Source organism: Rissa tridactyla, chromosome 17 (assembly GCF_028500815.1).
Source record: "Rissa tridactyla isolate bRisTri1 chromosome 17, bRisTri1.patW.cur.20221130, whole genome shotgun sequence".
In the NCBI taxonomy this organism is placed as follows: domain Eukaryota; kingdom Metazoa; phylum Chordata; class Aves; order Charadriiformes; family Laridae; genus Rissa; species Rissa tridactyla.
The window spans coordinates 6,132,224-6,145,191 of NC_071482.1; the positions used below are offsets into that span (position 1 = coordinate 6,132,224).

At 61.1% G+C, this 12,968-nt stretch overlaps 1 protein-coding gene across 1 annotated transcript; it reads right to left on the reverse strand.

Moving 5' to 3' along the window:
• Positions 1–393: 393 nt before the first annotated feature.
• On the reverse strand, positions 394–12,544 carry ADAMTS15 (ADAM metallopeptidase with thrombospondin type 1 motif 15). Its single transcript, XM_054223226.1, has 8 exons — positions 11,595–12,544; positions 7,239–7,371; positions 6,432–6,599; positions 5,692–5,975; positions 5,076–5,253; positions 4,775–4,956; positions 3,995–4,170; positions 394–3,553 (listed from the first exon to the last, which is right to left on the reverse strand). The coding sequence occupies exons 1-8, from the start codon at positions 12,513–12,515 to the stop codon at positions 2,773–2,775; spliced, it is 2,823 nt and encodes a 940-aa protein (XP_054079201.1). The 5' UTR covers positions 12,516–12,544; the 3' UTR covers positions 394–2,772.
• Between the last annotated feature and the right edge of the window lie 424 nt (positions 12,545–12,968).

The following is a 12,968-nucleotide window of genomic DNA, read 5'->3' on the forward strand; positions in this document are numbered from 1 at the left end:
GAGCACCCTTCCAGTTTACATCAATCCCTTTAACCCTATATTTGCTGATTCCAAGGCTAATCCTGATTCCTGGCTACAGCAAACCAGCCTCCTGTATTTCACGTCTCAGTGCAGGCGACTGCGTGGAATAATCCACCGCCGGGCTCCGTCAGGCTGGTTTTGGGTGGTTTTGTTTGTTTTTTTTTTCCCCCCAATAACAAATCCTGTAGCAGAATCAAATCACAATAAACCGGTTAGGCTTTCCAAGTTGTTTTTTCCTTGAATTATTGAGGCTTGAAAGAGGCCGGGATCGCAATAAGACCAGAAATGCTCTGCAGCCACCAACTCAATGACATGGGCGCAAACGTTTCCCCACCACCACCACCCCGTGGGAGACCAGGCGTAACTTTAAATACGGTTTTATTTCAGGTTTGCTATTGACGCACAAACAGCAGAGATCGATGTTTAGTATACATGGTATACACAAAGCAGCCAGTACGATCGGCATCTCCGTCCTTTCCCTTGCACGCTCGGCAAAAGAACGGCAACACAAGAAATCCCTCCGGCCCCATCCTTTTCCCCCCCGGCCTTGCCGCCCGATGCGAAGGAGGGTGACGACTTCTCGGTGGCTTGGAAACCATCTCTTGGATGGCCAGACACGGAAGGGCAGCTCCTCGGAGCTCTGTCCCCAGAGGAAAGCACAGCGGGCTCGGCTAATGCGGGAAAACCCTCCCGAAATGGATGAGAGGATCGTGGGGATGGAGAGGCGGGAGGGATTTCCTAGAACGCGAAATCCCATCCCCTGCGGCGCGGAGCAACCGCAGCATCTGCTGCCGGCTCCCTCGAGCAGCGTGGAGACCCAAAACATTGCGGTGTTCACAAAGGCGTCACCCAAACCCGGGGAGGATGGATGGGTCCGCAAACGTTGTCACGAGGAGTTTGCGAAGCTGGTGGAAAGGTCGAGCGAGGAAACCCTTGTGCTACCACTGCCCACTTTCTCATCGTCTTTCTTGCTTTGCCTGCAGCTGGAGACCTTTTGGAGCAGGCTGAAGGGCACGAGGAGTTTCCACGCTGTACCCACATGGGACCAAGCGAGCAAGGTAGGTTCCAAGCCTCTAGTTGCTGAGACAGCGTCTTCTTCTACCCATAATCTGTGTATCATCCCAAAAGTCCCTTCCAGCTCATCCCAGTGATGGCACAGCTCCACCCAGAGACCCCGGGTTGCTCACACGGTCACAGCTAATTGATTAAGAGGCACCTTCATCAGCAGAAAAGTGAAAAAAAGCGGAATGGTCCCTGATGGTTTGATCTGAGCAAGAGGCCTAAAGGATGGGTGGCTGGGAGGAGGGCGGTGTGTGAGGTAAGACAGCTCCGACCACCATGGGCAGGATGCTACGTAACCCTCGGAGGTACCGAATAAAACCCTGGAGGGGGAAACCGCTTGTAGATGCTCTGCAGCAGCAAGAGGCTCAACCCCCAACTCTTTTTCCACGCGCCTGAACCCCGCCGAGCCCTTTTTACCCCCAAGGGAAAACCCAAAACCTGAATTTATCTTCCGCTTAAAAAGCGATGCTGGGGACGTCGCCCCGGCTCCGCTGGAGTTCAGCTCAGGATTTCTCAGGGGGGCTTAACGCAGAGGGGAAAATAACCCAACGTGGCCCAAAGTCTGGGGGGGCGGAGGGCAGTGGGATGTCTGGGCACGGCGTACTGGTCCCATTAAGCAGTGAGCACCATTTCCAGAGCGGAGTCAAGTACCGGCGACTGGCGGGGCTGCATCCGACCCCCCCTGCGGCACCGCTCCGTGGTACTACAGTACTTGTTGGTTTTTTTGGAATGCCAGCTCAGATATCAGGTCCATAGTGATCCCTTTTAGCCCTGCAAAACTTCAGGCGGGTGGTTTCCAACCTGCCCTGGAGCGGGGCGTAAAGGAGCGTCCAGCTACTGGGATGCCGGCACAGCCCCGTCCTGAAGCACCATAGGATGGGAAATAACGCCCGCTGGGAATAACGGCATCGCCGCTACGCAAGGTTTATCCCTCGGGGAGAGAAGGAAGGAGGTTAAAAAAAAAATAAAAAAAATACAGAGTTAAGCACCATAAAATCTACACTGGTCAGGTCATAAACATGAGGAGAAAACGAAGATAAAGCCACCACCTTCCAGCCTGGCCCGGGGATGCTGCTGGGGCTCTCCAGACACCCCAGGCTCCAAAGTCATCGCCAGCGAGCCCTGGAGGCATCAAGACCTCGTCGCACGGGTGGCCGGACACCGTGATTTGCCGTCATTGCATTGGTAAATCCTTCTGGTCCCTTTTAGCACGAGTGTCGGGGGAGCCCGGGGAGGGGGGAGGTAGGCTTGGCCCTGGGAAGACGGGGGAGGCTTCGACTGTGCAATTTTGGGGCATCTCCCTGCCTGTCCTCGGCTCCATCCCGGGCAGCGATCCCCCTCCTTTCCATCCATCCACCCCCCCGACTCCCAGCCTCTGCCGGTGGGTTTCCGCGTCGTTCGGCGACTTCGAGGTAGATGTTCGTTCCCGCCCTGTCTCCGAGTGACCTGGTCGGTAAAATCCCTCTTTCCCGGGCACATGGGGTGTGCGTGCTCTGTCCCCACACCCAGGTCCCTTTTTTTCCCCCATTTTTTCTTTTTTTTTTTTTTTTTTTTCCCTTTTTTTCCCCTTCCCCCACTGTTTACTATGTGCTATGGACATCTCCCCCTCTTCCCAACCCCTGGCTGCTGCTCGGCCGCTTCCAACCAGAGGAACACCATGCCCTTCCTCGCGGACACTCCTTGACCTGCTCAGCACGGCCTCAAGGTGCAAAAATCCAGCTCCTGCGGCTTCCTCCGAAAATTGCAACTCTCCCGAGGCAGCAGGCGCCCGCTTGGGACCGAGCACTTCAGAGCCCGTCTCTTGAAACCCCGACCGCAGCTCTTGGAGCAGGGAGACCAAGGTCCAGCTTCCCACGCCGGGCAGGGCTCCCCACAGAGCCGCACGTCGGCCGGTCGCTGTGCGGCGTCGCACTCGGCAGCCGGTTGGCCGTAGGAGTCGCGACAAGCCACCGAACGCTTCTGCAAGCCATCGCCGCAGGTGACGGAGCAAGCCTCCCAGCCGCCCGCCGCCCACTTGTAGGAGGGACGTTTGTAGCTCGGTCTCCCACCGTCCAAGCGGTTGGACAGGCTGAGGACGCTGTTGTTGAGGTCTGGGGGGGTCTTGCCCTCCTTCTTGTAGGAGGACTTGTCCTCCTTGCTCTCCTTGGGGAGGTAGAAGGAGTAGCGTACCCGAGGAGGGGTCATCTTCCCCACGGAGAGTACCTCCAAAGTCAGGGGTTCCTGGATGGGCTTGAAGGCTTGGAGGCTCTCGACGGCGGTGCCGGTGCCGCTGTACCGCAGGACGCTGCCCTTCACCATCAGGTCCCTCTCCACGGCCGAGACGATGAAGTGGCCGTTCAGCAGGTACTTGCCCTGCCCGTTCTTCAGCGCCAGGTAGTTGTCGTCGCTGATGAGCCCTTTGTAGCCCCGCTGCCTGATGTCGATGTTGGAGGCGCCCGCGGGGATGACCACCACGAAGTTGTAGCCATGCCTGGAAGAGAAGGGCAGGCCATCAGGCAGGGGGACATCTTGCTGTGATGTGGCCTCAGCCCAAAGCTCTACAGCCCTGAGATCTTCCCACCCCTACGGTTATCTCCTCCTTCCCTTGAAGATAATTTTGAATCTCCTCTCTATGCTGAGTTTTGTCTAGCTTGAGGTCACCCAGATATGAGAAGATGCTTCATGTCCTCTGGCTCAACAGTACGGATGTACCAGAGAGAACTCCACCAGCAGAAGCCGATAGCACGTTAAATATGTCCTGCTTCTCCTTCAGAACTAGCCCAGGTCTCCATGCAGTGATGTACACTAGCACTAGGAGAGTTTGCTTGGGATGGACTTAGCCATCTCCCACATCCACCATCTCCACCCCCTTCCTGCATCCACTCCAAAAAGCTGGGAGAAGGGGAAGTGCACGTGGTCACCTAGCACTTACATGGGTTTGGTGAACAAGCCCGAGACCTTCTTGCAGCTCTTGTTGTCCCCTCCACACACGCTGCATTTGTCAAACTTCTTCTTGGAGCCCAGCTTCCCGTCACAGCCTGCTTTGATGCATTTACCCTGGACGCAGACCGAGGTGGAGTCTGGGGAGCAAGGGGTGCCGTCCACAACCTGCACGAGGGTGAGCAAAACAACCTGTTACATTTCCCTGTGCCACCCCACCAACCCCCCTGGAACGGTCACCCAACCCAGGGCTACCCAAATCCACCCAGCAGGCCCTGAGGAGACACCGTGCCACCCCGTGATCATGCTCTGCTTTGCACTTGGGATTTTTGGGGTCTCTGAGAAGAGACGGATGGGACTGCGTCCCTTTTCTGCTGCATCTACGTGATTTTCTGCCCTTCCTGTTGCATCGGTGCAAAGGGAATGGGCTGCATCAGGAAGACAAGCTAACATCACTCCTCTCAGTCCCGTGTCTGGCCATCTGCACTGCATGCACATCGCTTCCCCGGCGCCGTAATTATCATCCTCTATTTCAGCACAATGAGCATATTCCAGAGGCACCATAACAAACCTGGAGGAAGAGCCTCCATGGACAAACTCCAGCCCTGAAATAAATAAGCGGACACGTACATGCTGATTCCTACCAGCCTGGCGGAGCCCTCTCCTCTACAGCTAACACCAGCTCCCCACCAGACAAGGAAAACGCATTCATCTCCAGGCGCTCTGGAGTCATCCTACAGCCCAGACGCTGACCCTGGGGTCCCTCACCAACCTTGGGTGCCAGCACGTAGAAGTAGCCGGTGCCGTTAGCCCGGCAGATGAGCTTGCATTTATCCCGGGGCGAGACGCCGGAGTATTTGGGGACCCAGGAGACGGAGGCGGTGAGACGGTTGGTGCTGTGGCTGTAGCCATTGAAAGCCTCACACTGCTCCTCGCGGAAGCTCTTCCCCGGCACTGGAAGAAACGAGGATGTGCATGGGATTGGGGACCAGCCTGGACCTCCGGCGCTGGTTTTATGGGGTTGTTATAGGTCGTGCATGCAACCACGAGCGGGCCGGGCTCCAGCCCCTTACCTGCAGCAGGGCAGGGGTCCAGGTTGCAGGAGCGGTACTTGACGCGGACGCCCTCGCAGTAGGAGCCCCCGTTGGCAGGCAGCGGGTGGGTGCACTCCCGCTTGGCCAGCTGCACCCCGCCGCCGCAGGTCCGCGAGCACTGCCCGTAGGGTGCCCACTTGGCCCAGCCGCCGTCCACCTGCGGGGATGCCGCGGCATGAGATGCTGCATCCCCAGCCGGGGCTCTCCAGACTTGGAGCCATCCTTTTGCAAGCAAAACCTCTGCCGGCTGCCCCCAAAACCTGCCCAGGGCTGGACGGAGTGGAGCAGCAGCATCCCTCCTTGAGAAATAAGCAATGCCCAAGGGAACTCCATCTCTTGATGAGCCCCATGCTCAAAACCAAGCTCATGGGGCTTGGAGCAACCTCATCTAGTGAGAGATGTCCCTGCCCAGGGTGCGGGGTTGGAACGAGATGATCTTTAAGGTCCCTTCCAACCCAAACCATCCTATCTATGTTTCTTTTCACATCACTGTCCCCCCGCCGGGTCCCCAGCACCAGGAGGTGGGGGATTGCTCAGCAAAAACTGGGGGCGACCCCGCGGGATATCTTCGGGGGCTGGCGGCGCAGGTACTCACCCTGTACTTACTGATGTTATGCCTCTCAACGCAGGCACCCTTCAAGCAGAAGCGACCCTCGCCGCAGCCGGTGCCGTCCGCCCAGGGGAAGTGCCGGGTCTGGCAGACGATCTGTCCCCGCGCTTTGCCCGTGCACCACAGCTTGGCGCAGTACTGCATGTACGGGCAGGGCTTGGAGCCCACCCCGAAGGCCAGCTCGCACTGCTGGTTCAGGCTGTAGCTCGTCCCCGGCAGGTCTTCGGGCAGCGGGATGGGTTTGGCGGGCTGGTCCAGCAAGCAGTCTCCTGCGGGAGCATGGATGGGGGGTCTACCAGGTCCTCAGGGGTTGTGTGGACCAGCGTGGGGAGGGAGAGCATCACTGTGGGGTGGTGAGGGATGGCGGCAGGGAATTTGGCCAAAGCTATCCCAGCCGGATGCTGCCATCAGGACTGGTGTTACCCCAAGGATGGCCTCAACATCATCCCAGACCCAAGTGACTCCATCTCTTGGTGATGTTGGGTAGAGCAGTGCCGGCAGCCTCAGGGCAGACACCACTGCTGGGGACAGCCCAGCCCCAGGGAAGCTCATCTGGTGCAGAAACATCCCCAAACTCCCTATTTCCTTCTAATTTGGTTTGCAAAGAGGGGAGAAGAGCTGCTCTCCAGCCCATCAGCCTCTCCTGGTAACCAGCCCCAGGGACGGATCCTGCTCATACGGGGCAGGAGCACAGGGAAGAGGGCGAGGGGTGCAGGAGGGCTCACCATGGCCGCTGTCGAGGAAGTCGGTGATGATGGCAGCGCTGCAGGCTGACCAGGGGTTGGCGCGGTCGATCTGGATGAGGGTGGGGGACATCATGTGGTTGGTCTTCAGCCGACCGAAGACCTCCTCGCAGGCCTTCACGTTGTCGTGGGGCATGTTGAAGACGTGGCCTGGGGCAGGAGGGGGGGGAAAGGAAAGGAGGGGCAGCATGAATAACCCCACGTGGCAGACAGATTGGGGTGCAGCTTCTTGCAATGGGGGAAACTGAGGCACAGAGCCGGGCAGACCCTTGCAAGGATTGCAATGGCTGTGGACAGCCCAGGAGGCACCCAGGGAGGGATGATGCTCACGTAGGTGCTGGGAGCTTGCAGGATCACACAAGCCACCCCGCTGGCAGCATCCCCGGGGCAGCGCGCTTCCCGGCACGCTGTCCCGTGCACGTGGAAAATACACGGGAAAAGAAGGAGAAGGGAAATTGCAAAGAGAAGGAGACTTCAGGGCTCGTCCTCCCCCTCCCTCCTGCTGAGGAACGCGAGTATCTCCGGAGGTAGGTGTGCCCTCTGCCTGTTATTTCAGGATTCCCGAATCCTGGAAACCCACTGGGGTAGCAACCGCAACAGCAAAGCCCTTTGCTGTCTCAGCAGCTCCTTCCCACCCAGCTCGGGGCGGCGGGGGGGTCTCATGGAGTTTCCCCGTCACCAGATGCCGGGTATTGTCTGATCTTCCGGAGGATGAAACCAGGGTCATTTTGAACCTCGCCGGCTCCTGGCATCCCTCCCGAGAGAACGGGGAGAGCGGGGGAGCCTTACCCAGCTCGTGGGCGGTGGTGAAAGCCGACGGCAGCCCGTCGTCCTCGATGACGGAGCAGCTGCGCTTGGGGTCGCACATGGTGCCCACGTCCGCCATCCCCAGCGTGTCGCAGGTGGTGGCACCGCACAGGTCCTGCGAGGCACGGAGGCAAGGCGTTAGTCCCGGGGCCGGCAACGGGCATCATCACGGTTCCCCATCCCCGGTACCCCATGGTGGGCTGATCCCAGGCTGCTGGGGGGAGCCAGCCCAAAGGGATGGGGACCACACCAGGAGGCAGGAAACCTCACCCTGACCCAGACCGGGCTGCAACAATGTGTTTGCATGGCACCGGGGATGCTTTTTGGTCATAGCATCCTCCCGGGGCCTTCAGCAACAGCTTTTCCCACCCCAAAAGGCTCCTCCAGCCAGGGTGGAGCCAGTTTCGGCATGTAGGAGTCAGCCTGGCTCCCGTTCTTCAAGGGCCGGCCCCAGGCGGGTGGATGGGAAGGCACCTGGCCTTGGTCTCACAGCTGACCCACTTCTCATCCTCATTTCTCAACACCTTCCTAGGAATAAGAAGCCCCTGGACCGGGTCCAGATATTCCCAAGGCTGAGGGAAATGGCCCTGTCCCTCCAAAACACTTCACAGCCATCCCTCGAGGGGCAACCAAGCCCAGACGATTGAAGGAGGAACCACCCCCAGCTCGAGGACGGCCGTACCCCACAGAGATGCCTTTCCCAGAGGATGGGAAAGGTCCCGTCGTAGGTGGATCTGCCCTTCTTTGGCATCCAGAGGCCCTCGTGCAAATAAAAAGTCCCCGTTTGAAGATGCAAAGCCACTGCAGCCTTATCCTTGGATGCCCCCTTCCCCTCCTGGGATCTCTCGGAGGCTTGTGAAAGGTTGGAGCATCATCTCCATCATCCCAGCTGGGCTGGGAGCTGCCGGAGAGGCCGTGCAGGGGGCAGGGAGCAGCTTTCCACATGAAAAGAAAACGTAAGGGACTCGCCGGGCGCTCCCATGCTATAAATAAGCGTGATTCATGCTCCGCGCTGGCCCGGCCAAAGCGCTTGGGTTGCTCGAAATCTTGCAGGAGCGGCTCTGCCAACATTTCCAGCGAGGTTTCCAAGCTGAAGGCATTCCCGCGCAGGCAGGTTCAGCCACGGGTAAATAACAGTCCCGACGACTCCAGCGAGCCCCGGCCAGAGCTGAGATGGCTTTAACAGGAGACCTGTGGCTACGAAGTCTGGAGGCACAGATGAGACCGTGCTCTCTGGAGAGGCGAGGGGGCGGAACGCCTGGGTCTGGGCCGGCTGGTGGAAAAGCCCATTGTACAAACCGGGTTTGGATCTCCGCTCTGCAACAGTTTTCCTTGTCGGCTGGGACCCTGTCGCATCCCTGATCTCGCCGCGCATGGATGGCATCAGGTGGCAACCCCGCATCCCCGGTGGCAGGGCCACTGAGGGCGAGCGTCGGGTGACTCCATGGGGCTGGCAAGCCCCAGCACAAGGTCTCCCCTGTCCCAAAATGCCACCAGGAGCGAGTGCCACCGCCACGCTGAGCTAGCCCAGGGATGCAGCTTGCCCAGGCCCCCCTGCCCGTGCCCTCTCCGGTGGCAGCCCCAGCGCTGGGGGTCTGGGGGTGAAGACGGGGGGCCCACCCAGCGTCACGGGGGAGAGGCGGCCGCCTGCTGCTCTTTGAAGAGCCGCCGTTTCCTCGCTTGGCCCGGCGAGCTCTTGGCTCCCGGCCCAACACCTGCGCTGACACACTGACCCACTTCTCGCTCTGAACCTCGCCTGACGACCGCCGGGGGACACGAGCGAGCGGCTCCCAACGGGGGTTTTCCCTAACCCCCAGCACAGCCCCCCATGGACAGCCCCCTTTCCAAGGCTGGGCAGCATCTCTGGGCTCTAAAGGGGTCCTGATCCCCCCAAAACACCTCCTCCATCCTTGCCGGGGGTCCAGCCTGCTCAAGAGGGGAGGCAATGCAAACAGCGGTGCAAGGATGGAGCTATGGAGGAGAGGAGAGAGAAAGGCAAGAGGTTTAAGGTGGGAAAGCGGCATGCAAAGGGCCAGCTCTGCCTTTGCACGGCGTGCTCACCGTCACCGATATCCCCCACTGCCAGCCCAAATAGACATCCCGGTGGTCCTCACACCACGCCGAGGGGTTCAAGCATCCCGCTTGATGCACCGTCAGGGCTCTCCTGCCAGCCTGCCCTTCACCTGCGGGCGCTTCTCCATCCCCTTGTGAACTTCTCCAGATGTTCTGCAGGTCACCTGGGGAGGATCCTCGCAGCTCGTGCGTTAATTCGCCTACTCAGAGGCCAGGTCATGCACGCTCTGCCAACCGTGGGGGCTTCCCATGTGTGCCCAAAGCAACATCAAAAAGCCGAGTGCGGGTTTCCAAATTCCCCGGCAGCATCTGCTGCACGCTGGGCTGCAGCCAGACGTTCCTTGGTGTGACCTGCCTTCGGTTTTACAGCAGGCCAAAGATATTCAGCAGAACTTTGCTGGTGGGACGTCAAGGTTCAGGTCGGGGCGGGAAGCACGGCCGAGCCCTTTGCCATGGTGTGCGGTGCTATTTCCAAGAGGCAGGAATGTGGCTGAAGGCTGGACGCTCTGCAGGACCCTCCAACAAGCATCGTCTCAGGTGGGAATGTGAAGGTCCCACGGCTGTGGCTGCTGGTGGATCCGCACCCACCGCCTGAGCAGGACCGAGCTCCCCAAAGGTAAATCCACCATCCAGCACGACCGACATCGGGAGGGAAAGAAGCTGAGCAGGAAAGGACGGCCCCATTCATCAGCGACTCGTTGACACGACTGGAAACTGCCTATCAACCGGGCTTGAGATGAAATTTAAGTCGGGGGCTTATGCAACAGCTTTTTGGCAGGGAGATAAGCTTCGGGGTGTCAGGGGACCACAGATGGATGCACTCAAGGAAGGCAGATGTCTCCTCGATCGTGTGCCTTTGCACCGAGCTCGCTTTGGGGATTTCAGGAATGGATGGTTTAGCAATGTGTAAAAAATGCAGCCCGGCCGTGATCCGCAGCTTTCGAATGGCTGCGACCGAATCGGTCCCGCGTGCGGCTCCGGTGAACTCACCGGGTTTCCACCAGAGACGGAGCAGGCTCAGTCCCCACAGGGGTGTCAGGACCTGCTCCAGCAGCCTGGGGTTCAACCCTGCCTCTGCTCCGGCAGGATTTACAGACGGACAGAGGACACGGGGGGACAGGGAGAAAGGGTGGGACAAGGTGTCACCCGTCCTGCACAGCATCGTTCCTGCTCCGGGCCATCCTCAGCCCGCGTTGACCCCAGGTGAAGGGCGGCTGAGCCGGGCTGGACGCTGTGTCCTTCCCACCCACCAGTGCTTGACCTGGAAAGACGCTTTGGGAATGGTGTCCCTGCTGTTGAGGGGAGTTCCCCAACCCGTCCCTAACCCAAAGACATCTGGCCAGGGATGGGGGAAGGAGGTAAAACATGACAATCCCCTTCAAGCTGGGCTCGTCATTCTCCCCTCCCACTAGTGTAGTTCCAAAAATTTGGGGGTGAAAGCACACTAAGACAGGACCGCAGGGAAGAGGAGGAGCATTTGGAGCAGCATCACTGCTTCGGTGTGCCCCAGTTTATCGGGGTGGAGGAATGGAGAGCTCATCCTGGCGCAGCAATGACCCCACGCAGCCAAAGGCGAGCAGAAGGCAGCCCCTCTCCCACCCCAGGGAGGCAGCCAGCTCACGGCAGCGGTGGGGGAGGCTCTGGCCTCCCCCCGCCAAGATCTGCGAGTGCTGGCTGTATCTCTCCTGCTTTTCTTCCAGCCCTGAACCGGCTCCACGCAGAGCAGCGGTCCAGGTTCTCAGGAGGACCATGAGTCAGAGGAAGCGGGGAGAGGTGGTGTTTTTTTCTTGGCAGGTGGCACCGTGAGCTGTTCCCAGCCGGGGAGGGGGAAGCGGGGCCGCACTCCTCCTCTTCTGGGCTCGAATCCCCGCATTTTGGGGTGGCGGCCGCTGTGCACCGGAGCTGCCAGGCACTGGCTGCGGAGGCTCCTGCCAGCGGGCAGGGGATGGAGCGGCAGGTCTCTGCCCGTGGGGACAACTCGCCTTTGCACACCTCCTGGCCTCGCTCACCCCCTGGCAAGTCTTTCTCCGGGCTACTGGCCAAAACCTGCCCAGAGGACAGCAAGGGCTGGCTCAAGCGGGCTTGCTCCACACCTCTGCTCCCCCTGCCCCGGCATCTGAGGGTGGAGAGTCCCTTGGGAAAAGGGGATCGGGCACAAGTGCCACCTCCTCCAGGTGGGGCGCAGGTGGCAGGAAGCCTTAGCACAGCGCAGGGCTCCTGGAAATTGGGGACAGCCCCTCCGGGTCATCCTCCCCCTGCACCCACCTGCTTGGTGAAGAGGATGGCGGTGTCCCAGTACTCGGGGTGCTTGTCGCTGACCTTGTTCCACTTCTTCTGCCAGGCGCAGAAGTTGCGGAGGGTGAGGGCGGCGTTGCCAGTGACTTTGGGCCCCTTGTCGTCCTGCCCGATGAGGAGGAACTTGACGACGGAGATCTGGATGGGGTTGCGGATGCTGGGGTGCTTGTAGAGGCGGGCGGCCGTGGCCATCAGGGTGAGCAGGTAGTGCTGGAGGTCATCCCCGTGGAACTTCACCATCGACTCGTCGGCCACCACCAGGGTCTCCACGTAACGGGGGACCGAGGCGAAGCGCTTGGCCCGACCCCCTTTCCCCCCTCCACGCCCCCGATACTTGTCCAGCGCCTGCAGCACCCCGGGGGTGAGCCCGGAGCCCACGGCGCAGCGGGATGCTCCGGCCCCGAGGGGGCGGCCGGGGCTGCGGCGCTGGAGGCGGTGGGCTCCGCCCGCCGCCCCCCCCGCCAGCGGGCTGATGATATACTCGGCTCCACGGTAGCCGAAAGCCCCCCGGAGCCCCCCGCAAAGGCTGAGGGCGGCGAAAGATTCCCGGTCGCCGTTGACATCCCCCGAATAAAAGCAGTGGCGGAGGCCGGGGAGGGGGCGGGCGGCCCCGGGCGCGCCCCCCAGGTGATGGGCGGCGAAGGCGGGCGCGATGAAGTGGGCGTCGGGGGTGAGATGGAGGTAGAAATCCTCCCCGAAAGCCGAGAGCTGGAAAACCACGGCTTGCCCTCCCCGGGGGGGTTCGGCGGGACCCCGCCTGAAGTAAGGCCGCCCGTTGATGTCGGGGTCCAGGCGGAGGGGGGTGACCAGCTCGGTGTCCGCCGGGGGCCCCCCCGAGGGCAGGCTCAGCCCCGGGGCGCCCAGCAGCAGCAGCGGCAGCAGCGGCAGCATCCTCCCGGCGGGCTCACGCCGGCGACATCGGGGGCTTGGGGAGGGGGGGGCGAGGGGGGGGGGGGGACACAAAGCAAGACCCGGCCCCCCCCTTCCTCCCTCCCTCCTTTCTTCCTCCTCCTCCTCCTCTTCCCAGAACTCGGCGGAGGCTGGAGGGGAGCGCAGCGGCCGTGCGAGCCGCCCTGCCCCGCCGCTACCTGCCTTGTGGGGGCCCATCGGGTTTATATACGGCGGGACCGGGTCGGGGAGGTGTCGGGGGGGGTCGGGAGGGGGGGGAACGGGGCGAGGCTTGGCCCCGCCGCAGCCACTCCGGTGCGGGGGGCCGGGAGCGGAGCGGGGCCGGCGGAGGAGCGGGGCCGGGAGAGCCGCGCTCCGCCCGGGGCTGCCGCCGCCGCCTCCCCGGGGCGGTGCTGGAGGGGGCGGGATGGGAGCGTGGGAGGCGGGGGGGACACC

What these genes read in the sequence shown, in the direction of transcription:
- ADAMTS15 (XM_054223226.1), bottom strand. Translation starts at nt 12,515, where the DNA reads ATGCTGCCGCTGCTGCCGCTGCTGCTGCTGGGCGCCCCGGGGCTGAGC. An exon ending in CTTCCTCGACAGCGGCCATG is followed by an intron (nt 5,976 to 6,431) that starts GTGAGCCCTCCT and finishes ATGCTCCCGCAG; the next exon opens with GAGACTGCTTGCTGGACCAG. An exon ending in TCTACGTGCTGGCACCCAAG is followed by an intron (nt 4,171 to 4,774) that starts GTTGGTGAGGGA and finishes ACCCTCGTGCAG; the next exon opens with GTTGTGGACGGCACCCCTTG.